This window comes from Ruditapes philippinarum, unplaced genomic scaffold (assembly GCF_026571515.1).
Source record: "Ruditapes philippinarum isolate M1 unplaced genomic scaffold, ASM2657151v2 ctg6773_1_1_1_1, whole genome shotgun sequence".
Classification (NCBI taxonomy): domain Eukaryota; kingdom Metazoa; phylum Mollusca; class Bivalvia; order Venerida; family Veneridae; genus Ruditapes; species Ruditapes philippinarum.
The window spans coordinates 38410-66387 of record NW_026860543.1 but is presented as its reverse complement, the minus strand read 5'-3'; the positions used below and the strand labels follow the sequence as shown (position 1 = coordinate 66387).

At 33.5% G+C, this 27978-nt stretch overlaps 1 protein-coding gene across 1 annotated transcript; it reads right to left on the bottom strand.

The window, feature by feature from the left end:
* Positions 1-135: 135 nt before the first annotated feature.
* LOC132760530 (heat shock 70 kDa protein 12A-like) lies at positions 136-27922 on the bottom strand. The gene is made up of 8 exons (XM_060752517.1): positions 27874-27922; positions 20574-20810; positions 17252-17548; positions 12320-12583; positions 10993-11334; positions 9858-10089; positions 5523-5658; positions 136-3643 (listed from the first exon to the last, which is right to left on the bottom strand). The coding sequence occupies exons 2-8, from the start codon at positions 20807-20809 to the stop codon at positions 3024-3026; spliced, it is 2127 nt and encodes a 708-aa protein (XP_060608500.1). The 5' UTR covers position 20810; positions 27874-27922; the 3' UTR covers positions 136-3023.
* Between the last annotated feature and the right edge of the window lie 56 nt (positions 27923-27978).

Below are 27978 nucleotides of genomic sequence, written 5' to 3'. Positions count from 1 at the left end.
ATATTGGACCTAAATATGGCCCTTTGTTTTTTTTCATTCTAGAGAATATATAGTGAACAATTTCTTCTGTGAGCAACTCCTCCTACATTTCTCAACGGATTTTGACCAAACTTTCTTAGAAGCTTTGTTATCAAGTGCCTGGCACATATTGTCGGGGTTTTGTGATTGGATAATATTTTACCGAATTATGGCCCTTTGTGTATTTTTTCCTTATACAGAATATAATAGTGAACAATTTCTACAGTGCGCAACTTCTCCTACATTTCTCAACGGATTTTGACCAAACTTTCACAGAAGCTTTGTCATCAAGTGCCATAGCACATATTCTCGGGGTTTTGTGATTAGATAATGTTTTACCTAATTATGGCCCTTTGTTTTTTTTCCTTATACAGAATATATATAGTGAACACTTCTTCTCTGCGCAATTCTGTGCGCAACTCCTACAATTCTCTAGGGATTTTGACAAAACTCTCGCAGAAGCTTTGTCATCAACTCTTGCTGCATGTTGTCAGGGTTATGAGATTTGATAATGTTTGACCTACATGTAATTATGACCATTTATTTTTTTCCCTTATATAGAAATATATTGTTTTTGTTCCATATATAGAATATAAAGTGAACAAATTCTTATTTGCACACCTCTTCCTACAAACTATTTTGACAAACTTTCACAGAAGCTTTCTCATCAAGAGTCCTTGTGCATATCATCAGGGTTTTGTGATTTTGGGTGGGCGGGCGGGCGTTCACTTTAAAAGAAATGCCCCTGCATGACAAAGCTTCTGTGAAATATTTTGCTGAAAACCTGGTTGCATCGCATTGCGATGTTCCTTGTCTTGCTTTGGAAATAGTCCGAAAATTTTTTGGAGGCATTAACATAAAATTGGTTTGGTTGAGAGGTCTCATTTATACAAAAACTATAACACTCTTGAATACTTTGAAAGTTTGCTGTTTGTTCATTAAACAAATGTTGATGCAGTTTTCGTTTAAACACTTTTGGAATCAGTTCCTTTTATAAGTTTTATTTTATACATAAATACAAATAACAGGTTGAAAGTCGGTCAAAGGTTGATAAATGTACTGCGGCAGGGTGTTTAGCTGTCCTTCAAACATAAATAGAGGCTGTTGAATGAGTAAAGGTTTAATACTGACTTTATTGAACGCGTTGAATAAAATATGTTATGCGAGCTTCTGGCCATATGTTCACTAAGAAAATATCAGGATCAAGTGATTATTATCAAAACCTAATTTTATTTTCATTGTTTTACATTACTAAAATTAATTGTGTTTTGCTAGAATTGAATAATAAATATTCAAGAGGTAAAAGATTGCTGATTTGCAAAGAAATCAAACTGGGTTCGGATATAATTAACAAATAACAAAACAAATACAAAAATATTCTGATCAAAATAAGGATCAATTTTAAAATGCCCGTACCTTGCAAAAATAACAATAATTTATTCTACAATTTTCACAAACTTGCTATTGCAAGTCCAGTTTTATCAAATTAATATTGGATATTAATCTATGAGGATAAACAATGAAGAATATTGAAGTTTTTAGATTTGATCCTGATCCTGATCTTGATCCTTAAATCTTTGTGAACACGGGGCATGGTGAGCATAATATCATTTTAATAAACGAGTTCAATAAAGTCAGTAATGAACTAACACAAATTTAATATTCTATTTAACACAAACAAAAATTAAAGACTGTTTGAAGTAAAAAAGAATCATTTTTCATCAACGCACCTATGATATAACACTAATATTTAGTGCGTCTTACGGCTATGCTAGTATAATGCAAATGACGTCACTTCAAAACATATCCACGGCCATGCAATACCATTTTTACAAGTCGCAAAATCTGCACGGGTATATGATAAAGTTACATAATACATTCCCAAGCTTTTCATATTGTAATCATCGGCTTTGAATGTTTAGGACTTAATTTAGTGAAGTACCAAAGGTTTCCAAAAATTCTTTGCTATAATTTGAAAAAGGATTAGCAAAGCAATATGTCTTTGGGTAGGAAGACACCTATCTTAGTTTTGATGCAAATTATTACCCACTCATAATTCAAGTCTAATATTAGATCTATGTCCCAGATTAGATTAAAAAGCATCGATATAACATAGTATTGTTGACTTTAGATCAAACTCATTTTTAATGCATATAATCATTTAAGGAAGCATAATTCTCATGTAAGTTACATGATAGTTTGAACAAAAATGTATACATGCATATCTTTTATAAGATATTAACAATATAATCTTGAACTCTTAATCTTCTTTTGAGTTATCATGCGTCCCTGGATACATTGGTAATGACAAGTTAGTTATCAAAGTCGGTTAGGCGGATGGACCATTGAAATCTGACTTAAATGTTAAAAACAAACAAAAGCAACATAAAGTCATGGCATTATTTTACAAAGTTTCATTTTTTACCAGCAGAGATTAAATAGGAATAAGATTTCCAAACTTTAAATTTAAAGAACACTTAATCTTGACTGAAAAAGCAACGAAAATGATTATATGTAGTTATAATATATTTCTTTCTTACATAAATATTTTTGATGTTAACAATACACCATTCTGTATGTTTTAGGAAATCTTATTTTATTATTATATCTTATCTAATGTATATCAAAGAAGCTCATTTATAATATTATAAGAGTTATAATATTTGTTTCTACAGTTAAATTAAAGGGAAGTCAATTCTCGTTTAATTAGCTGTAATTTTTAAGTTCAGCTTATGTGCAACATCTGTGCAATTAGAATAAATTTGGGGCTTATTTTTTCCTTTCCTTTTTTGTTGCGTAAAAATATTCTTTAGAAAATAAGAGGTGTCGTTCACGGTATATGATGTACTTTTAAATCTGTAAACTGTGAAAATAGATTAGAACGAAAGATATTAAATCTTTTAAAAGTTCTTTTTGATCAGGTATTTAAGTCTAGAAAAAAATGTTTATCTGGTATATATCTTAACACAGTGTGTGTGTTAAATCAGTAGTGTCTAACTTTTACTCTAATGTTGATGACCATAAATCACTGCACCTTTCACAACAACTATGCCTGGTTCTTCTGCAATGAGGACGTTAACAGTCGGGAAGGCTTTTATTATGGCCTCTCGAACTATTGAAGACTCGAAAAACCTGCCGACCATCAGAAATATGTTTGTTCCTTGAACCTCAGGTTCTTTCAGTAAATGTTGAACATGATCTACTATAATATCAGTGCAAGGTTTAAACAGATTGTGTACTATTTCTGCGTCTATTCTTAATCTATTACTACGCCATTTAATTCTACCTTTATATTGTGATCTCTCTATAGCTTCCCCTATATTTTCATGATTTACTTCTTCGAATGCTTCAATTATTGAAACTGGAACTCTGAATCCTTTGAGCCCAGTTTCACCAGTTTGAATTGTACTAATTTTTGTTTCAAACTCATCTTGCAGATCAATTTGATCATAAACACATTCGTCAATCCATTTCTGATAGGCTTCGTTACCTGTTATGTTACGGATGAGTTTACGAAATTCATCTATCACCATGTTTTTACCACATGCTGTCCAAGTTGAGGCTTTGATTTCCTTATTCCCACCGTCCGACTGACGCTCCAATATAGTGAAATCAGCAGTTTCGTCTGCAAAATATTTGTGTTAAGTTTTTTTTATCACACAGCCATGAAAAATGACTCTTATTTCACTTTAAACGGTCTTTATTTTGGGTTTGTGATAAATTAAATATTAAATTCGTGTAAGTTCATTACTGAATTTATTGCACTCGTTGAATAAAATAATATTATGCTCGCCACAGGCTCGCATAATATGATTTTATTCAACTCGTGCAATAAATTTAGTATTAAACTTACACTCATTCAATATCCTCTTATATGTTAAAATAGAGAAAAACAGAATCCCTAAAGAAAGTCAAACAAAACAAAATCGAAAATGTTGCAGGCTCGGTTTGATTGAGTCTGTTCATGGACGGTACTGGAAAGTGCAAGTTACCGTCCACGCCCCTAGCACCGGCTTAAGCAGAATTCAACATTTAACACGAAAATGGTGAAATTTTGAATTTAGAAACATCCGCAGATGTGTTCATACGGCGGTTATCATGGAACCTTCAATGTGACACAGTAGTGCCATTCCATGAAAAGCGGCGTATGGTCCCCAAGTAAAAGAATGCTTTTGCCCTAAACGAGAAAACAATGGGCGGAACTAAATAAAATGGAATTTTGAAAGGGGATCTGAGGTTATGAAGCCTGCATATCACAGATAAGACGTCAAAAGACAAATTTAAAATGCAGGCAACATATCCTAAGGGTGATTATACAGTATTCAAGTAGGAATACTGGAACCACCCAAGTTGAAAATGGCCAAATAGAAGAAACTAAAAGTACCACATAACATGTATACACAACAATAATGTCGTGCTGAACGATCTTCAATGATCGAAAATATAACATCATTGTCTTAATGTACGGGGAGACTTTTTACAGCCGCCACACGGCACAAGTAACACGGATGTGACAATAAAATAGAGAAAACAGAATCCCTAAATAAAGGCTTTATCAAGTGTATTATAATCTACCAGAATAAGAAAGAAAATTCAGAAAGATTTTTCAGTGATTGATTTATTTTGCTGCTTCTAAAAGTCAGTGTATACACTACGATATGTTACAGAATTACATAAACATTCTAATTCATTGCTGAGTGAACAACTTCAAAAGGTTTTAATATATTGTTTGAGACCACTTTACAGTTTTGTTTTGCTTATCATCCTAATGTAGCAAGAATATTATAGCTGTTTAATCAGCAATAAAATAGAATGTTTATGTGTGTCTATTTTTGATACTATACAGTACACACGTATTGAGATTTTGTGCTCGATTGTGTGCACATTATACATGTAATACACCCCTGATGAAGGCATAATACGCCGAAAGTACTTGGGTATTTATACTTTAGCACTGTATGAACGTTTATTTTCTCCAAATATATATGTACATATATATATACATCCAGAAGTTACAGAAGAGAATCAGATTTAAAAAGCATTAAATAGTCGTTTTAACTTCATAGGGAATATGCCTAAGAAATCAATTCAATTAAATAAAAGTGCACATGTTTTTTTAATTAATATCTGGAAAAAGGGTGATCCCTCATAAGCATTTATCACAATAAAATTACTTGAAAAAGTGCGACATCCTTCACACACCGTAGCGTTACTCAGTTGTCGATACTTAAAAGTGCTGGAATCATTAAGCAGCACCGCACCATAAAATTGTATATTGAAGTGACGACCGAATATAATTATTACTCCTTGTATTTTTTATCAAATAAGAAAAACAATTTATAGAAAATATCTATCCACCCAAGTCATGTAAAATAGATATCTTAAGATAATGAATTTTAGAGTTGTCAATTTGACATTGATATAAACAGACTGTCCTTATTACAAAAGTAACAGAAAACATTTATTAATTTTATTCTTCCATCCTGTATAACATAAGTACATACCTCCAAGACCAATAACCATACATTTTGTCCCAGGACTGGATATCGTGTTGAATGAGTTATGTTCCAGCATTTGGTAGAATGCAATTGCTGCTTCTGGTTCTGTGACAATTGTCAACTGTGTTTCTGTAATATCAGCCTAAAATATTGAAAAAGATAATGCTACATTTAATCCTAAAAGCTTTGTAAAGCATTATTACATAAAAATTGTAGGTCTCTTCTACACGGTTTAATTGAGTAAAACCCGTTCCAGGTGCTCGCAATATAAAAAAATTGTTTAAGATGTCTACTTAGGTCATATGTTATTAAATTGGACGACATGCAGAAGCCATATTTAGTGTAAAGCGTCAAGGTCAAAGTCAAAGAAAAGGTGTAAAATTTCAGCAAGCAAGTCTGTGTCAGATCTTAGAACTGGTTGGTGCGACAAAAAAAAACAGCAATTAATTGATAAATGATGTCTGTGTCAAATATATTGCTTCATTGACATGTCGCGCAGAACACACATTTTGGCACTCCACTTCAAGATTCAAGTTCCATAAAAGTGTCAAATATTTGAGCCTTAAAATCACGTCATCTGTATTGTTTATCTTGCTACAAAAAATGTTATAATGCATGGTATTTGGCTCCAATGTTACGTGTTCGTGGTGAGCTGTGTCCGATGTCTGTCGCACACCATCAACTTTTGTTTCAAACAATATCTGATCCTAAACCAGGCGGCCGATGTTGTGAGTACGTAATTGTTCAAAGATTTTCATTCCATGCAGAAGTCTTGTTGCCATCGCAACCGAAAAAAACACAACTTAAACACATGCTTCCAAACCCAAGGGACAGGAGTTTAGGAATTTGTTTTTATCATATTTATTTAAGCTCGATTGCGAAACAAGTTCTTGCAACATTAATCACTTTAGATTCAGCTACCTTAAACCAACAAGTACTAGTGTCCTCCCCTTTAGATATTCTTTATTACAAATTTATTTAAGTTCGATTGTATTGGAAGCTATAAGCTTATTGAAACACTCTTTAATATTTGGTATGCAACATTGTCTAGCAGGTCGATTCCAAGCTCTAATTATGGCTTTAGGGTCGAAATTGGCTTCGCCCAAGGTGTCATGGGTTTTCATTATATGCATATTCACTGTTATAGAAACTTACCAAAAAAAATCTCATAAAAATGCCAAGGGAAGAGCTTTGATATTTGATAAATCACATTGTTCAGCAGGTTTCTTCAAAGTTTGTTAAAATTCCCTGGGGATCTTTGGTTTTCCTTAAATAGATATAGTAAAAACTTTAAAAATCGTGCACTCCAAATAAGCAAGGACTAGGCGACCCCTTACATATTTGGTATGCAAAATTGTCTAGCAAGCCTTTACCAAAATTGTTGAAATTATAGTCATAGGGTCAAAAGTGGCCTGAATCAGGTATATGATTTCCTTATATGTATATAGTTAAAACGTAGAATTGAATTTTGACATAAGATGACCAGCATTTTGACCTAGTGACCTACTTTGACACCCATTCGAAGTATCTTGACCTCCCATAAAGAACCGCGAGAAGAATCGTCACCGATTAAAAAATGCCCTCTTCTGTCATTTGTTGTCATTTTCAAAGTTAACCCTTTTCATAATAAACAAGAAAATAATGAAGAAATGCTAAAAGGAAAACTTAAATATTAGAAATTAAATACTTAAATACTAGAATGATTTCTCCTCATTTGGTTATAACATTACTTCTTGTGGGTAAACTGTATAACATTTAATGGAACAAAACCATCAATTACATGTTGTACTTTTTGTTTATGTAAAATAAATTTATATCATTAGGATTTAATTTTCTACAGAAGATAAAGACTTAAATATTTATCCAAACCAATATTTTTAGGGAAGCGGTGGACAAGTGTCTGGATCACGGGTTCCTGCCTTACTGGGGTCACGACTATGATTCTTCAAACTAACCAGGTCAGGATACTTCAAGGAAACGAACTTTAGAGTGGTTCAAATAAAGTTTCATAAAATTAATATGGTTCAAGTTAGTCATTATTTTATAATGAAGGGGTCATGTTTCCTCTTAAAATCTGACACGGGTCAATAAAATACATTTATTTCTAAGATTGAGTGTAGTTATTAAGTATGCATCCCTAGAAACGTACGTAACTTTTTATAACAAAATCAGAAATTTTACATTTTGTTACATCCGGCTTCTTTTCGGGTAAATGGGAGGAGAACGGATAAAGTTATTTATTAACTTATTATGTTGAGCAAACGTTCGGTATATAATAAACATCTTTTGCAGAAGTTTAATATTATTCACTTAATTTCATTTTTAGCTCGACTTTTCTATGAAAAGGGGAGCTATCCTACTCGCCCCGGCGTCGGCGTCGGCGTCGGCGTTGGCGTCACACCTTGGTTAAGTTTTTCGTACCACCCCACTTTATTTCAGAAGTATTACAAGTATGGCTTTGAAACTTACCATACTTGTTCACCATCATAACCTCCATCTACAGACAAGAGTACATAAACTCTGTCAAGGTTTTTGACAGAATTATGGCCCTTTTTTGACTTAGAAAGTGTATTGAGCTTGGTTAAGTTTTTTGTACCACCTCACTTTATTTCAAAAACCATTGGAGGTATTGCTTTGAAACTGACCATACTTGTTTACCATCACGACCTTCATCAACAGACAAGAGGACATAACTCTGTCAAGGTTTTTGACAGAATTATGCCCCTTTTTGACTTAGAAAATACATTGAATATGGGTAAAATCCACTTATTGCCTTAACCCTTTGAGATATTGCTTTGAAACTTTTAATGCTATTTCACATCATTACCCCCATCTGTACGCAAGAGAAGGTAACTCTGTCAAGGATTTGTTTTAAAAATTAAGGCCTTTTATCGACTTACAATCTTGGTTAAGTTTTTAGTACCAGTCCACTTTTTGACTGAACTGTTTGAGATATTAATTTGAAAGTTGGAATACTTGTTTACAATCATGATTCCCAAACATGTCCAGGAGAAGGTAATTCTGTCAAAGATTTTATTTGAATTATGGCCCTTAACTGTCAATGTTTTGTATTATAGGCAAGCACTAAAAAACTTAAAAAATCTAAAAAAATTCATTCCTATCCACTTGTTCACTTTACCATAAATTATGTCATATAAACATTAATTCTTCACTAAATATCTTAATGCTCATGGCCATTGTTCACTTTAAAAATACAGAGATTCTTGTATTGCCTTTTACTGCAAAAACTTTTTTTATTGGCAAGCAATAAAAAAGTCGAGCGCGCTGTCTTACGGACAGCTCTTGTTATATATGGTTAGGTCAACATTCTGTACAGTATTTAACGTAAATATTCCTGTCTTTCATTATGAAGGAGTGTCATATTTCTCTCTGTCATTCAACTTAATGAATGTTGACCCAGGCTATTATGTAGTATGACCCCTTAACACGAATATATGTATAAATAATATAAAACTTAATAAACTTCTCACTCTTCTCAGAAAAGAGCATTCAATATATTTCAAGTAGCACGCACTAGGAAAAGCAAAACATCTTACTCAAACGTAGAAAAACGTTCAGTTCATCAATCATTAGTTGGCTATAACTTTCAAAGATTCCACTGAATACTGTATTTCCAATATACTTAAGCTTATACCAAATAATCATAAGTACTAAACATTTGATAAAATAATGCGGAGTAGATCTACTTAAAATGATCACACAAAATGCTGGTTAATGTCAGTAATAAAGTCGGACAGTGTTACAGTAAAATATTGAATATTGTCCCGTTTCTATTGAATTGAATACAGTTTAAACCTGTGCTAGAAGGCGTAAGAGATGCTGGAACTTTTCATGATAATTATGAGAATCTAAAAAAGCAAGCCATTAGAGCAGATACGAAACTTGAAACTAAAATTAGGACACAGGTCAATGACTCAATGGTAAGATCAAGCTCACATAAAAGTCAAAGAAAATGTAAGCCAAATGTTGTTTATTAACCGAGGGGTTATTATTATGATAGGGTCACTTTACTAATTTACCACGACAGTATATGTCATATTGACCGAGGCTATAGCTCCGTGGTCAATGAACATTTTGCTTCAGTGTTCATTCTACGATTATTGACTCTTAGACTAGTCTGTAGGTAGATGATACGTGTACATTTGCCACGATTGTCGCGAAATAAAGTACAGTTATCATTTTTCGGAAGATCCAATGTAATAATACTGATTGCCATGTCTATTTACGACCTAAGAATTTCTATGTTTGAAATATATTTTAAAGTTAACTTTGAAGATTTCCTTATTTAAATACCAGCATAATGTATAAAGGTGGTCTCACCGAATATGCCGCTTCCCTCATAAATTGTTTAGCTGAGTCTGTCCATATAGCGGGCACAGTCAAAACCCAGTGAATGTCATTGTTCTGTACACCCGTCAATCTTCTGTTAACCTGGTCTAGCAGATGATCTTTTAGATATTTAATGGCTGCACCAAACACGTCAATAGCTTTCATCTTCCTACCTTTGTAATCATCAATCTCTATATTCCGTGTTATCTGTTGATTGTTAAAACTAAATGGCAGAAAACGGGAGGAAAAGATATGTAAAATTGTAATCAATTTATGAAGACCTTTAATAATAAATCATATTACAAAAAGGGTATTTCATTAGGTTATTTTTTCGAATCAATACATAGTAAACTCCATTTGTATCGATATCGCTTCTATCGATTTATCGGTCATAGCGATATGCTGATCTCTCGAATCTGTCAAATATGGGATTCGGATCTGAATATATGTCGGCAGAGCACCCACGCGAAAGGTATCGAGACTTTCTCTGTGTCTTCTAAATAGTTTACCTCTAAACATTGATTTCATAGAAATTTTAGAATGTAAACACCTGTCAGAGTGAGAATATTTTACAAAAATGTTAGAGATATTTACTTTTGTGTGGATCTTGTGAAGCTCTGACCTACACATATTCCCTTGAATTCATTTTAGTTTGGTTTCAATAGCGAAAAGGTTAACGTTATTGAAAGTAAATTGATAGTTACTGATTTTGTGGTGGTTAAAAAGGCATATGATCAAAGCCCATATCGTGAATGATGGATAATATTTCAACTTACAACTGATGTAGATACTCATTATATAGTTGCATAGCAAATACAATTGTGTACAGACATATGCCGACGTCTTGATGTCCAAATATGTAAGAGTACGATGGGTTTTTGTACGATGAGATAACTCATTTATATAGATATAGCTAGTACTACGCGGAAAATACACATAAGAAAAAAATGTACTTCAATGTGTATTAAAACGCTAGTTGCTAAATCAACATTTTGTGTGTGCATATTAGCTCTTTGTAGTACATGTATTTATAGCTTGTTTTTCATATTGAGTAAAAATTAAAAAAAAAATGATAATTTTGTTAAAGAATAAATATGGTTGAACACATAAGAAAAATCAAACTTACATCTCTTTTGTAAAGTTTTCGAAGTAAAACCACTTGTGATGTTCATCATCTTCCATTAAGTGTACATAAGCTGTCTGTGCTTCGAAACCAAAGCTATGAAACTGTTTATTCTCATCGAATAACACGGCAGAGTGATTTGTTTTTGAAAGTCTCCCGGCGTTTTGACAATCCCAGGCATTGTTGGTTTGCACAAGTAAAGGATATCTGTCTTGTTTTAAGGATGAAGCATAACAGCTTCCTTTATTGCCAATTTCAAGACCACCCACAACAAGCTTATTTTCTATCGTTCTTATATCACAACTGTGTAACTTGCCATCAGATAGTTCCCTTGGTCTTGAATATCTATATAACATTTGTGAAAAAATATAATTAAGGAAAGAGGACTGCTATCATACATTACCAGCTATCAGTAGCTTAAAAGTAATCTGTTAGATCCAATTATATATTGAAGCAATCTTCTAAAAGGACAAGTGCACACTTTTTAGATGGTCAATAATTGAATATAAAAATCTTGAAAATTGAACAAGTTTTACTTGTCAAATAGCATTAAAGACCAATAATGTGAAAAAAGTTTGTGTTCAATTTTTTATCTGGTCGTGCATTGATCTAATAATCATATTTTGAAGAGGTCGCTAACATATCATAAGGTTTTTTTAAACAAACCAAAACACAGCATTCTATGTAATACATTTTAAATAACTTGTTAAATAGCATTTAGTATTCATAATATGAAAACAGTTTATGTAGTCATCTTCCATCTGGCGTAAGTCTACAGATCGAATATTTGATTAAGAATCTCTTTTGAAAAAAAAAGTCCCTTTTTTTCGAATATAATTTCAAAAGTTTTTATAAATCTAAACACGATCTTAGTAGTTATGATCTTAAGAGTATGTTTATAAATAAATCGACACAATAAAAATCGATACTTTTACAATGTAAACGTAAATAAAATTGAATATAAATCAGGATTGTAAACACATTTAATTGACCGAATAAATGACAAGCACAACAAAAAATTCTCATCTACACTTAAAGTTCTTTTGTATAATAAATGAAATAAGCATATCCTAATCTGTATTAATCTTGAAAAACTGTCATTTAAACAGAAAAATGTCTTGTTTTATACTTTTATGTTAAGTCTTGTATTCATTTTTATTAATTATTTCTTATCACTATCCTAGTCAGATTAACAACCGTTAAAACTGTATAAAATAGATAAAATCAACTTTTGCACCAGTTAGGGTGCACGGTAATTGAAATTAAAATCGTATACTAGAATATTTTCCAATATCATTAGCTGAAAGGTAATTTTTTATGAATTAATTACCTTGTGTGTGTATCATCTTTTCCTTTGAAAATGAGCTTGCTTCCCTTTCTCTTTGTATCACGTTCACATGCTTGTATTTTCGTCTTCAGGTCAAATTTTTCTCCCTCTAGAGCTAAGACTTTTTTACATTCATTGAGTTCTTTCGATAAATTTTCATTCTCCCATTTAACTTGCTTTAAATCAGTGAATAAATCCGCATTTTCTTTTTGTAGCTCTTCATTTGAATGTTGCAACGATTTAATCTTTAAATCCTTTTCCTGTGCCCTTCAAGCAAACATAAAAATATGTTTCAATATTTTAGCATACTATTCAGCATTTATTATAAACAAGTATAATTATCATAGTTTGGAAAACGTGTCAGAGTTTTATCGTATACCAATGCATGCACAATGTGTTATCTGGAGTACAGGCATTAGTTACCCGCTCTCAATGTCTGTCTTAAGCATTCTCGTGGATTGGCTCATTTTTTTCTGGGGTTCACTGATTTCGACCACAGGAAAGGGAAAAATATAAAGATAGAACTGTCATATTCGAATGCTCGTTCATTGTTTACTTTTTTGGGGGTTTTATATTGTGACGACAGTGAATGTGTTTTTATTTTTGCCTATGATGTAAAAGCGTATCAGAACACTCGGCTATGCCCCTCTAACAAATCAGATAGCCTCGTGTGTTACTGCTGTTTCTATTATATACCCTACATTACAATAATAGCAGAATTATTTTTTATGTTTTACATCTTTCCACTATCTATCTTAAAGGGACTCCATTATCTATCTTAAAGGGACTCCACTAAGGTTATTTGACATGACGGGAATGGAAATAGTTTTTCTAGATTAATGCTCTATTTGATGTAGGTCTTAAATAACTTGTGTTTAAAGTTTAAGATCATTCGCTTATTCCATTTTTCCAAGAAAATTAATCTAATTTTGAAAAACTATCCAAAATTGGGCTAAAAAAAATTAGGACAAAATTACAATTTTTGAATTAATTTTGAGTATATTTCTTAGTCATCTTTTGCATATCTTCAAGTTTCAACTCCTCAAACTAATCTATGTATGAAATTCAAAGAAATTCAAATTTGATGTTTCAAAGTGTTTAAAAGAAGTGATAGGTTATGCTCAGACTAATAGTGAAAGCCATGGACTTCACTTCTGACTTTTGACTGATGACTTCTGGTTTGTGACTGTTAATTTTGAAGTGATTTGTCGCGGGCACATTTATACGTTCTGCTAAAGGAAAAGATTGCTATCAACACGATACTTCTGACGAATTCAGTCATTTAACTGGCATTAAAGTAAATTGTATTTTGAACGAAAGATAATAATAAAAATAAAAGCAATAACATTTACAGATAATAAAGCTATGGTGAGTGTCTCTCTCTATATATAGCCGATGCTTGAATGAAACGGGTTTCAGATAATTGAAGTCGCAGTGTATGAAATGTTTTTGACATACAACTTCCGCAAAGAACTGGCTACTTCTGTAGAGCAGAGGTGCAGTGCGAATGAGTAATTACAAAGAAAGTTACCTGCGCCGTCCAGGAATCAAACCTGGGTCGCCAGATTCACAATCCAGCGCTCTACCCATTGAGCTAGCTGGACGGCATAAATCACTGACTTGACAGGATCTTTTTTTATTTTATAGCTCTGTTGGCCATTTTGTGTACCGAAGCGGAACGTGCCGGCAACATGAAAAAACTAAGGAAGATACTGATCACCCGTGTGAAGTAATGTCGAAATCTCGACAGCAGAATAACCTGGGAATGCTGGACAAAATGTTCTATTTAAAGCATCTGGTTGCCATTTTGTGCAGCGATGCGGGACATGCCGGCGAAATGCACAACTGGGAATATTACTGGTCACTCCTGTGAAGTTTCATTGAAATTCAACCAGCAGTTTGACTTGTGAAAGCTAGAGAAGATCTTTCTATTAAAGCTCTGTGACCATTTTGTGAAGCAAAGAGGAACATGCCAGCGAAATGTTCAACAAGGTATGGTATTGATCACTCCTGTGCGTTACAATGGAATTCTACCAGTAGTTTGACCTTTGAGAGCTGGACAAGAGTTTGTTTTTTAGCTCTGATCGTCTTCTGCGCAACAAAACAGATCATGCTGGCGAAAATGCACAACAAGGTATCACTTAGGCATTGCTCAGTTCTGTGAAGTTTAATTGAAATCTGACCAGCAGCTTGACATGTGAAAGCAGGACAGTTTTTGATTTATAGCTCTGCTCTGGTGGCCATTTTGTGCAGCGAGGTTGAATGTGCCAGCGATATGCACAACCAAAGATGGTACTGATCACTCCTGTGAATTTGCCATGACATCCCGCCTGCAGCTTGGCCTGTCAAAGCTGTACAAGATGGTACTGACCACTCCTGTAAAATTTCATTGAAAACCCGACAGCAGTCTGACATTTAAACCAGCACAAGATGTTTCTATTTTAGGCTCTGACGGCCTTTTGTTTAGCGAAGCAGAATACGCCTGCGAGATGCACAACTAGGGATGGAAGTGATCACTCCACTGAAGATTCATTCCCGCCAGTAGTTTGACATGTGAAAGCCGGACAAGGCCAGGTTTTCTATTTAAAGCTCAGGACCGGGTTGTTCAAAACATTGGTTTAAATTAATCAATGGATAGCTTATCCACTGGCTAAATCCTTAACCAGCGGCCAGCTATCCAGTGGATAAAATTTCATTGTTCAATAGTTGGATAGTACCCTGGCTACCTAACCAGTGGATTGCGTATTTATCCACTGGTTAAGTACCACAATGCAACAGGGTTGGTTAGTGATTCTGGAAACAAAATGGCTGATTTTTTAATATATAATAAATTTATTAGAATCAAAAAGCTCCCAAAAAATAATTTTGCATGTTTTGTGCTTTCTTGGTTTTGGAATTTCACAAGAAGTATATCAGAGGCCTTAAAGTATTTATTTTTCCCTTAGACACACATAAGAAAAAATTCAAATTTTGTTTTCTTCAAATTTTGAATTGAAATTACTTCCATTAGATGAGTTATGTTCTAACTAAGAAAATGAGTAGTGACACTTGTGTGTTTTATTAAAAAATAAGAAAGTTATGACTGTTTAACTGAATATTCTGAACTACAACAACAACAAATTTAGATTCAAAAAGGGTTCTAAAAGCACTTTTTCAGAAATGTTTCAATTTAACCCTATGCATTTTATATTAAATGTTTTAGTTAAGAAAAATAAACATATATTTGCAACAAAAATCTTGTTTTAAACAAGTTTTAATGATTTTTACTGTTTTAATGATGATGACTAACCACTGGTTAAGGGCATTATCCGGTGGTCATAGGACTGGTTAAAGTTAACCGCTGGATAATACATTTTATCCATTGGATAAGTTTTGAGCAACAGAATTTATCCAGCAAGCAGACAAAATTTAACCAGCGGATAATGATTTTAACCACTGGTTAACACTAACCAATGTTTTGAACAAACGGATCTTGGTGGCCATTTTGTGCAGCGAAGTAGAACGTGTGAGCGATATGCACAACGAGAGATAGTACTGGTCACTCTTGTGAAGTTTCATTGGAATCCCGCCAGCAGTTGACCTGTGAAAGCTTGATAAGACTTTTCTTTGATATACTCTGGCGGCCATTTTGTGTAGAGAAGCAAAACATGAATGGGATATGCTCAACAAAACATGGTAATGGACACTCCTGTGAAGTTTCATTGAGTTCCCGCCATCAGTTTGACCTGTGAAAGCTGGACAATATTTTACATTTTGAAACCCTGGCGGCCATTTTGTGTATCGAAGCAGAATAAGCCGGCGATATAGAAAAACAAGGAACAGTACGGATCACTCCTTTGGAATAACATTGAGTTCCCGCCATCAGTTTGGCCTGTGAAAGCTATACAAGATTTTTCTATTGATAACTCTGGCGGCCATTTTGTTAAACGAAGCGGGACGTGCTGTAATATGAACAACAATGTATGACACTGATCACTTCTGTGAAGTTTAATTGCAATTTCACCAGCAGTTTGACCTGTGAAAGCGGAACAAGACTTTCCTATTTATAGCCCTGGCGCCACTTTGTGCAGCGAAGAGGAAAACGCCTGCGATGTGCACAACTAGGAGTTGTATTGATCACTCCTTTGAAGTTTTATTGAAATCCAACCAGCAGTTTGATGAAGAAGCCGAACAAACGATGAAGGCAAACATATTTTGTATACAAAATTTTTGGAGATAAAATGAATATGGATGGTATATTACAATTTTTATGACTAGTCGCACATCTCTGGATTTGGTAGGACTTAAACCTATTCAAATCGAGGCTATGGAGTCAATCAGAATGATATTTGGAGGGCATACAAATGATTAAGAAAGACAAACGGAATTATAATCTTCTAATATTGTTTACGATGCTGTTTTTTTATACATTTTTATCTTTATAACTCAAAAAAAATATTTCAAAACTAATTTCAATTTACATTTGCAGTTATAACCAACCGGGTTTGATGATTTATTTTTCATACAATCTATTCACATGATGTCTGGTTTAACAGACAGACAAACTAAAAATAACAATTTCTGCCACTACTCTCTTAGCGGCTTTCAAACACTTTTATAGGAATGATAAAGTCAAAAGCATGAAATATTCTGCACAACAAGATGGAAAATTCACCATTTCAAATGATAAAAATTATGCAATGAAAGTCTTGTCAAATACAAGCAAAACAATCGCAGTAAGAGGGAGGGTAAGAAAAAATATGATATTGAATAACATGTGATGATTCGGAAAATAAACGATAAAGTATCAGCTGACGATTAGAAAGGGCAAACTATAATATTCCAATACTGCTAAGATGATAAAATAAGTTTTTGCTGACATTAAAAATTATTGATATATTTAAAAGGGTTTTTAAAAACTATTTAAATGATGTAGTACAAATTGGATTAAGATACCTGTCTTGTAAATTGTCCATTTTTGCTAAGAGCTTTTTGTACTCGTCAGCAGCTGTCTTTTTTCCGTCTTTAAGAATGTTTTGCAAGTGCTCTAAATTTCTAGTTGCCATTTCTTCACCATATTTTTTTTCTTTTTCCAAATTTTGACATGCAATTTCCAAATCTTTAATTCTTTCTTGGTGACATTGGTTTACCTTTGAATATTCATTGACTTGTTCCTCTAACAGCATTACCTCTGCCTCTTTGGACTTAAGATCTTTTTCAACTTTCATTGTCTTTTTGTTCTCATAATCTAATCTGTAAATATAACTTATTGATACGCTTCATACTTTGTGTTCACATGCTTAAAAAAATATAAAAAATTTGAAGAGATTAATCGTATCACCTTCCGGAAGCAATGAAAGCAACAACACTACCTCACACAATCTTGTCAAATACGGGTAAATATTTTCCACTTTAAGAAACAAATAAGTTGGAAGTGGCTTTGTACAGTTTGCAACTAAGAACTACAATTATAAAATTTAAATGTAGTGAAACATACAATTTTTTTTCTGCTCCGATCCGGCTTATTTGCTTATTATTTTCTTTTTAAAAATTACACATACGGACGTTTATACCAACATTGTAAATTAATTGACTTATTTTCATCTTAAAATGGCATTTTTTTTACATATATCTGTATAACGTTCAACTTAAAACCGATGCTTTTGTTGTTTCCTTCGTTTTAAGAAAATTTTCAAGAAAATTGAGGGAACACCAACACTTGACATTGTTAAAGTCATATGACGACTTGCCAACTTTACTGGTGGTAAAGACAGACCTCATAAGCCCATATGTACATATTTAAGGTAAGATTGGCGCGTTAGTCGGACACCGACCTTTCTTTACCTTGCTTTTCAGTTTCCTAACAATCCTAAAACTCATACGAAATACAATGGAAAATGCACCATCTCTCAAGTCCCCTAGCTCGGGTTAAGGTGTCAATATTATAAAATATCAAAGAATCCTGATGGATTTAAAGAAAAGTAGCAATTTAACAAAGTTCTTGGGTTGGCCAGTTTAACAGCTGCAACAGAAAAAAAGCAAGTCTTAAAATAAAAGAATATCGATGTGCTTAAAGAAAAGTAGCAATTAAACAAAGTTCTAGGGTTTGGCAATTTTTAACAGCTGCAATAGAAAACTCTTCTCAGAAGAAGGTCCAAAACGGCAAATTTTTCAATACTCGGTTATTTGTGCCTGTTCAAGAACGGTCTCAACCTGGTACAGAATTAGACCCAATCCGGCTTAGTCTAGAAAGTAGTTCTTTAAAATTTTAAAGTGGCCCAATTTAAGTCATCTCTAGTTAGATTGGTCATAATTAAAGTGTATTTATTGCATGTGTGTAGTTTTTGTTTGTTATAGGATGACTTATAAAGTTGTTTTTGTGTATTCTCCAGGAACTCATTTGTTGGCGGAAGGGTTAAAAATGTACTATCCACCAGCAGTCAGGAGTTTTCAAAGTGGTGAATTTAAACAGTGTAAAAACATAATGAAGATTTCTGAAAAAAGTAGATGGCTAACCTATTATATTTTGGGCATTATTTGACTTAGAAAGTGTTGATGCTTAAAATTGAAGACAGTATATAATTCATCAAGAACAGTGAAATCCAGAATTAAGCCTCAAATGTGACTGATTCGCTATAGAACAAAGAATACGAAAATTTACCAGGCCAACACCGAACGGTACTGATATGTGTAAGCTCCCGGCATCGGCTTAAGCAGTATCAACGTATTATATAGAGGGTATTAAATAAGTGTACGTTAATTACTTAATATATTGAACGAGTTGAATAAAACTTTACTATGCAAGTCTCTGGCAAGCAAAATATAATTCTATACATTCAGTAATGGAACAACACGAATATGATATTCTATGTATCACATACCCGAAATAAAAACTGTTTAAAGTGCAAAATAATAATTTTCGTTGACGCGCTTAAAGTGAAAATGCTTACATTTAGCTCGTCTTAAAACTGTGTTTGTGTGTCGTAAATGACGTTAAAATACATGCATGGCCGTTTAAATACCATTTTAAGGAGTCTCAAAATTGGCACGGGTATGCGATAAAATGGTATCTGCAAATATGTTCATACGTCTCTGATCATGAAACCTTTATTGCGACACGTACGTGCCATTTCATGAAAAGCAGCGTATGGTCCCGAAATAAATGAAGGCATATGTAAGAGAAAAAGGCGAAACTAATAAAATCATATGTACCCAAATTAAGAATTTAGCGGTGATTTAAGGTTATTTATATCAATGGTATTAAATGGTGTTTCCTAATTTATCTGAAACAAACTTTTATGAATTAGTTCGGAAAATTTCCATAGACCTTGACCTTTACTTTGAGAGTTTTTGGAATTAATTCAATTCGGCGTTACGGTATGTCCTCCTCCCGCAGCTATCACAGTCATTGCTCATGTGCACTGAATTCAAAGGATGTTTATCTTTCTCATAGAGATATTGCTCCACTCTTACAACAAGTCTTTTCACAGTTGCTCGATCGTGGTTGTATGTTTGGACGCCATATTTTCCTCCTGTTCCGTCTGTCCCATAGATATTTGATTAAAGACGTATCTAGAATATATGGTAGTTGGCCAGTCAAATGACTGTATGTATTCGCCAGAAACTGTCCACAAACTCACTCATAATATGGTCGGTCATTGTCTTGTCGTAAAATGAGGCTACGTTGATTGTCCAAAGGAACAGTTTACGGACAGAGGTTTTCCTCCCTTTAACTGACGGCGCTAAAATTCCAATCCAACAAAGGGTGACTTAACACAGTAAGATATTCCAAACAAGACCATACTAAGCAACCACCGAATCTATCTACCTCAGTAACGCATGCATCAGCAAAGCGTTCCCAACGACGTCAATATATACGATATCGACCATCCGAACGAAACAGGGTGGATGGCGACTCCACTCGACCATAAAATAGATCCGTCTCCAAAAATATATTAGCTGACAATTTTTCATGTTTTTAAAATTTATTTAATATTATTTCATAATGCGATTCTTTTTCTTTATATATATTTATGTATATGTATATTTTCTTAATTTATTTTTCACCAAGAACCTTCCTTTTCTTTTCCTTCTTTATAAAGCAACAGCTAAGTCGAGTATGGCAGCTGTAAAATTGTAAGTACTTCACTTTTTTGGTCTTTCAAAAGCATGAAACCTACTCGTTTGAAAAAACATACACTTTAAACTTAAATTCTTACAAATAAAAATAGTATTTTACGTTAATTGCATCAACAGTGCTACAAACAGAAATGAATACCTATTAGTGGCTGATCTATTTGCAATTTTTTCTATCTCATGGTTCTTCACAAACCGGTTGTGTTGCTTCAGGCAAATGCCACACATGTATCTACCATACACGCCACAATTAAAACAGAAGTACAATGCTGGTTGCAGTTTTCCATCGGTAGCACAATGAGAGCAATTGTCTGGATCATCATCATCATCCCTAGCTTCATCACTTCCACATTCTTTGAAACTACGTGACATAGCCATTCTATATAAAAGGAAAGTAAAATAAAATAGCATATAAAATGATTTACCATACTTTCAAAAACTACCCTTTGTACCTAAATTAGTTAAAAACTGCATAATTATTTAACAAACTGCATGGGTCGAAAAAGTAAATAAACAGTTTCTGCATAATCGGTCGATTATCAGCACATCAATTTAGCTTTTCCTTTTAAGAATAAAAAAAGAAAGAAAAACACGAAGCACTAGGATTATCACTTAAGGTGATGGATACTCCAGCATACATTTTTTATTCCTGAAACAAGAACCACCTCATCCAGGGGTCACACTTTACTTTTTCTTTTTATCAAATGAAAAATCATTGCTAGAGTCTCGTTTTCAGTGTTTCAATGTCATACGAAAGATAAGGTAACTTTTTTATTACTCAGCAAAGTATGAATATAAACGGTTAAATAGTACAATTTTTGTCCATTTTATGAAAATTCACTTACTTGACGTTGAAGGTCAAGGTAATTCATACCTGAATTGTTTAACTTTCCTAAGGAGTTGTTAAGTCAAACGAGAAACAAATTAATCCATTTAAAGCTATGGCAAATTTATCAAATTTAAATGAAATTGACGGTCGAGGTAATTTATAAAGTCAATGTCATACTTATATTATTCAACAGATCTGTTTTGTTTTCGTCTTGTTTTATCTTAGCATTTTTATAATGAATCAAATCAGTCCATTTCTTACAAATTTGTATTGTTTGAGTTTATGAATCTGTCAATTACATACTGATTATACGGTCAATGCACACAATATATAGTAATCTTTGACAGATTTTCGGTATGTTCCGTGAGATGTACGCAGTAAGATGTGGTTTAATTTACCGTGTAAGTACATGTACTTATTTCTGCGGTCTTAATATTCTGCGATTTTTGTTAAAATAAGGTTTTTTTTTATTTCTGCGTATCTTATTTCTGCGGTGTCATCATTCAGTCTCGCATTGATGTGTTTTATTTCTGCGTTTTAATTCAGATATTTTTACAAAAAAGAGACAACATTTCAAGATTTTTTAATGTAACCTGTACGTTACTTCCGGTAAACATGCAGACGACTTTTAAAGTGTTTTATCGCAATCATCATGTATCGGTATATAAACATAAATAAACAAAAATCAACAACGTGATATGAATACAATTAATCGTAATACTGCATGTGTATACATATGACGTGTAAAAAATTAACAATGGTAAAGTCGCACGTAGACACAAGATATTGTACAAATACAAAAGCGTATGTTTATTGCACCCGACAAACTATAATAGTACAAATAATTTTGCAAAAAAAATCAAGCCTAGGGTGAGCGAAAATCATACAAACATGATATTTATTTAAACAAAATGAGCAAGTAAAGTAACGTTTTTTTTTCTAATATTTAATTCATGACGGATACATAAAGAACATTTCCCATCTACAATACCGATAACGGTACATGGTAATGTAATTATACAATACAAGTTGATATATTCCGACATAGACATAGGGAAAAACTTAATTTTCTGCGGTTTTTAAATCTGCGGTGTCCTTAAGAACCGCAGAAATAGCAGAAATAAAATTCCCGAAGTAAAAAGTACTTATACGGTAAGTTTTGTCTAATTTTTGAATTATTGCCCTTTGCTGATTTTTAAACTTTGAACTTTGTCCAGGACATAACTCTAAAACTATAAGAGGTATCAACATGAAACATTCTATGTAGATCGATCTCATTAAGTAGGTACAATGCACAGGTACCGTAACTCTGTCGTGCCAAATTTTTGAATTATTGCCCTTTATTCATTTTTACACTTTGAACTTTGTCCGGGACATAACTATTAAACTATAAGAGATATCAACATGAATCTTTGTAGGTAGATATATCTGTTTAAGTAGAAGAGACTTGTTAAAGAACCATAACTCTGCCTTGCCTTATTTTGGAGTTATTGCCCTTTGTTAGTTTTGACACTTTGAAATTTGTCCGGGACATTACTCTAAAATTATAATAGGTATCAATATCAAACTTTGTACGTAGATAGGTCTCATTAGGCAGAAGTGCAGTGTTAAATAACCATAACTCTGCCTTGCCTTTTTTTCAAGTTATTGCCCTTTGTTTATTTTTTATTTTTTGACTTTTGTCCGGGACATAACTCTAAAACTATTAGAGATATCAACATGAAATTTTGTAGGTAGATAGATATAATTTGATAGAACTGCAATGCTAAAGAACCTAAACACAACCTTGTGTTATTTTGGAGTTATTGCCCTTTGTTCATTTTTACACTTTGAATTTTACTCGGGACATAACTCTGAAACTTTAAGAAATATCATCACGAAACTTTATAGAAAGATAGGTATTATTGAATGAAAGTGCAGTGCCAAAAAACATAACTCTGTCTTGTCTTATTTTAGAGCTTTTGACCTTTTTCATTTTTTTTATACTTTCCTGTGTCCAAAACCTTCTCGAGGAACATCACCCGGTTCAACCGGTTCTTGTTTTTAATATGTTTTGAGATTATTTTGGAAAAGTCCATACTTTTTTTTAAGTAACAAGGTTTAAGAATTAATATTTGAAATTAAATCAGATAAAAATCAACAAATGTCATTTATATACATTCATATACTGCACAAATAAAGAAAGATTAGGTCTAAAACGATGGCAACAGTAGGGATCGAACCACAGACATCTCATATATTGGGCCATGACTTAACCGACTATTGCGGATATACATTAAGATGATATACCTTTTCAAAACAGTTATATACTCCATATTTATTCTCGTAAACTACACGAACGAACAATGCCGAAGTGAAATCGAATATCTGAATGAGTTCTATAGTATATTCATAATTGACAGGTCAAAAAATCAGACCTAATGTTTATTTAGATAGCTAAATGAAACTTCAACTATTTTACCTTGAAGGTCCACGTCATTTGAAGCTTAAAGTCATACTTTCATTGATAATCTAAACGGATTAAGGCCTTGTGTTGTTTTAAAATAAAATAAAGTCGCTGCAGATATAAAGAAGTTATAAGACGAATAAATACCACCAAACACGAATGAATAAATAGATATTCTAACACAACCCGCATTATCTCTATTTAAGGACCGAAATTGTGCATATATATGCAATAAAATCACTGTTGACAATCTATATTAAGAGTTATAAAATGCGATGCGCTGAAATAAGAACGCGCGATTAAGCTTTATATCAGGTCTTGCAGCATGTATTTGTTGACTGACAGCTCGGATGCGCAGCATTATGTTACCCGAGTTACGCCCTCGTAATATAATTCATCTCATTTCAAGAGTGGTTTTATTTAGCGATAAAATGAAGGGGATATATCATTTGACAATATAATACATTAAAAGGAGTTATTCAATGCAATCCGAATAAGCTGACCTAAATTGTTATCTCGTTTGTCTTGTTTTACAAAAACTTAACCAAACATTATAAAATATACACAATCTTATGAACTGGATTTTATTACAAGACCAAACATAGAGCAATTTCATTTAAACCTATTTCATCGATTTAATTTTATAACTCACTGAATTTATTTAAGTAAGATTTTGTATGCAGATTTTAAGGTCAAGTTATTTATAAAGTAATGATTGTACACTAATAAGAAAAAAATAACAATTTAAACAGCTCAAAAAAGCGACGTTGGAGCGACACATATTTTTTTCTTATAAGCCTCTATAACATAGTATCTTATCCAACTATCGTATCGCAACATTTAAATAAGTAGAAAAAAACATTCTTTTTTAAAATTTTGGCGTCATTCCGATTGGACAATAAATTATGGCAAAAACTAAAGATAACTCAATACCCATACGACTGATTTGATTTTTTCATAAATCCGTGTAGAAACAGTGAGATAGTTTTTGGAAATCATACGTTTCCCCACAGAGCTATATTTCAATGGAGAGGACTCTGTAAAGTCATAAAGTACACTTAACCCATTACTTCATATACACGCCTTTTAACGCCTTTTTCACCCCCCCTTTTTGTTGTCTCAAATGATGAAAAAATGCCTTATTTAGGCCTCAAACACTTGTTTTTTTTTTTGAGAAATGTTGTTAAAAAAAGTGACCTCTTTTTCGGCGCGGCCCCCCAACCAAAAGAAACATCAGGGGGTTGCCAGAAGGGGGATGTGCCCCCTTCTGTTTGGGGGGGTTTGAAGGGGGGCAGAGTCCCCCTCATCGCCAAGAAAATTTTGGACTTGTGAGAGGCTGTAAATGACCCCAGATTGATCATAAGGTAACGTGTAACCAACGCTGAAAAGCATTTGACTCTATCTCAATCCATTGAGAAGTTGCAGCACTTTGAAATCAATTTTGATGGAAAAAGTCAACGCAAAATAGTGATTTTTGGCAATTTTGAGATGTCCCCTCGTTGCCATGGTAACAGAAAATTTAAGCCTGAGCATGTTGTTGCAAGGGCAACGGTCCAGTCAACATTTGTGCCAAGTTTGATTAGTGTTGAAGCAGTTTTTATAGTATTATAGCAATTTGAACTTGTAACGGGAGACTTTTCAATGAAAACAGCCATTTTTCACAAAATGCTCATGAAGTAATGGGTTAATAAAAAAAATAAAAAAATCTACAAAACAACAATTTTTCTTCAAATTTATATGACAGACCATGTTTAAACATGAAAAAACGCGATTAATGGTAATTTCAAGTATTTTCATCATTTTCTGTTAACCCATTACTTCATATACACGCCTTTTAATGCCTTTTTCACCCCCCCCTTTTTGTTGTCTCAAATGATGAAAAAATGCCTTATTTAGGCCCCAAACACTTGTTTTTGTTTGAGAAATGTTGTTAAAAAAAGTGACCTCTTTTTCGGCGCGGCCCCCCAACCAAAAGATACATCAGGGGGTTGCCAGAAGGGGGATGTGCCCCCTTCTGTTTGGGGGGGGGTTTGAAGGGGGGCGGAGTCCCCCTCATCGCCAAGAAAATTTTGGACTTGTGAGAGGCTGTAAATGACCCCAGATTGATCATAAGGTAACGTGTAACCAACGCTGAAAAGCATTTGACTCTATCTCAATCCATTGAGAAGTTGCAGCACTTTGAAATCAATTTTGATGGAAAAAGTCAACGCAAAATAGTGATTTTTGGCAATTTTGAGATGTCCCCTCGTTGCCATGGTAACAGAAAATTTAAGCCTGAGCATGTTGTTGCAAGGGCAACGGTCCAGTCAACATTTGTGCCAAGTTTGATTAGTGTTGAAGCAGTTTTTATAGTATTATAGCAATTTGAACTTGTAACGGGAGACTTTTCAATGAAAACAGCCATTTTTCACAAAATGCTCATGAAGTAATGGGTTAATGAAAAAAATAAAAAAATCTACAAAACAACAATTTTTCTTCAAATTTATATGACTGACCATGTTTAAACATGAAAAAACGCGATTAAGGGTAATTTCAAGTATTTTCATCATTTTCTGTTAACCCATTACTTCATATACACGCCTTTTAACGCCTTTTTCACCCCCCCCCCTTTTTGTTGTCTCAAATGATGAAAAAATGCCTTATTTAGGCCCCAAACACTTGTTTTTGTTTGAGAAATGTTGTTAAAAAAGTGACCTCTTTTTCGGCGCGGCCCCCCAACCAAAAGATACATCAGGGGGTTGCCAGAAGGGGGGCCGTGCCCCCTTCTGTTTGGGGGGGTTTGAAGGGGGCAGAGTCCCCCTCATCGCCAAGAAAATTTTGGACTTGTGAGAGGCTGTAAATGACCCCAGATTGATCATAAGGTAACGTGTAACCAACGCTGAAAAGCATTTGACTCTATCTCAATCCATTGAGAAGTTGCAGCACTTTGAAATCAATTTTGATGGAAAAACTCAACGCAAAATAGTGATTTTTGGCAATTTTGAGATGTCCCCTCGTTGCCATGGTAACAGAAAATTTAAGCCTGAGCATGTTGTTGCAAGGGCAATGGTCCAGTCAACATTTGTGCCAAGTTTGATTAGTGTTGAAGCAGTTTTTATAGTATTATAGCAATTTGAACTTGTAACGGGAGACTTTTCAATGAAAACAGCCATTTTTCACAAAATGCTCATGAAGTAATGGGTTAATGAAAAAAATAAAAAAATCTACAAAACAACAATTTTTCTTCAAATTTATATGACAGACCATGTTTAAACATGAAAAAACGCGATTAAGGGTAATTTCAAGTATTTTCATCATTTTCTGTTAACCCATTACTTCATATACACGCCTTTTAACGCCTTTTTCACCCCCCCCCCTTTTTGTTGTCTCAAATGATGAAAAAATGCCTTATTTAGGCCCCAAACACTTGTTTTTTGTTTGAGAAATGTTGTAAAAAAGTGACCCCTTTTTCGGCGCGGCCCCCAACCAAAAGATACATCGGGGGGTTGCCAGAAGGGGGATGTGCCCCCTTCTGTTTGGGGGGGTTTGAAGGGGGGCAGAGTCCCCCTCATCGCCAAGAAAATTTTGGACTTGTGAGAGGCTGTAAATGACCCCAGATTGATCATAAGGTAACGTGTAACCAACGCTGAAAAGCATTTGACTCTATCTCAATCCATTGAGAAGTTGCAGCACTTTGAAATCAATTTTGATGGAAAAAATCAACGCAAAATAGTGCTTTTTGGCAATTTTGAGATGTCCCCTCGTTGCCATGGTAACAGAAAATTTAAGCCTGAGCATGTTGTTGCAAGGGCAATGGTCCAGTCAACATTTGTGCCAAGTTTGATTAGTGTTGAAGCAGTTTTTATAGTATTATAGCAATTTGAACTTGTAACGGGAGACTTTTCAATGAAAACAGCCATTTTTCACAAAATGCTCATGAAGTAATGGGTTAATATATGTATATTCGATTTATTATCCCGCAAGTTTACACTGAATATTTACAACAAATATCAAAACATTACCTGTAATGTTGTGTCGTTATATATCACAATGTGATTATTATCAAACCAAGAATAAGAACACAAATTGAAAATGCTTGCAGATAAAATGAAGGTTAAATAAATACATTTATATCCAGTTTCAATAAACATAACATCGCATTATATGAGACAAAATATTGTATAATACCTTTCTTCCGCATTCGTAATGGCGTTGTTAAACAGGGAGGTTAATTTCATAAAACATTAATGCGCATGCGCATGGACATTCAATATAATATCGGACTCATTCGGA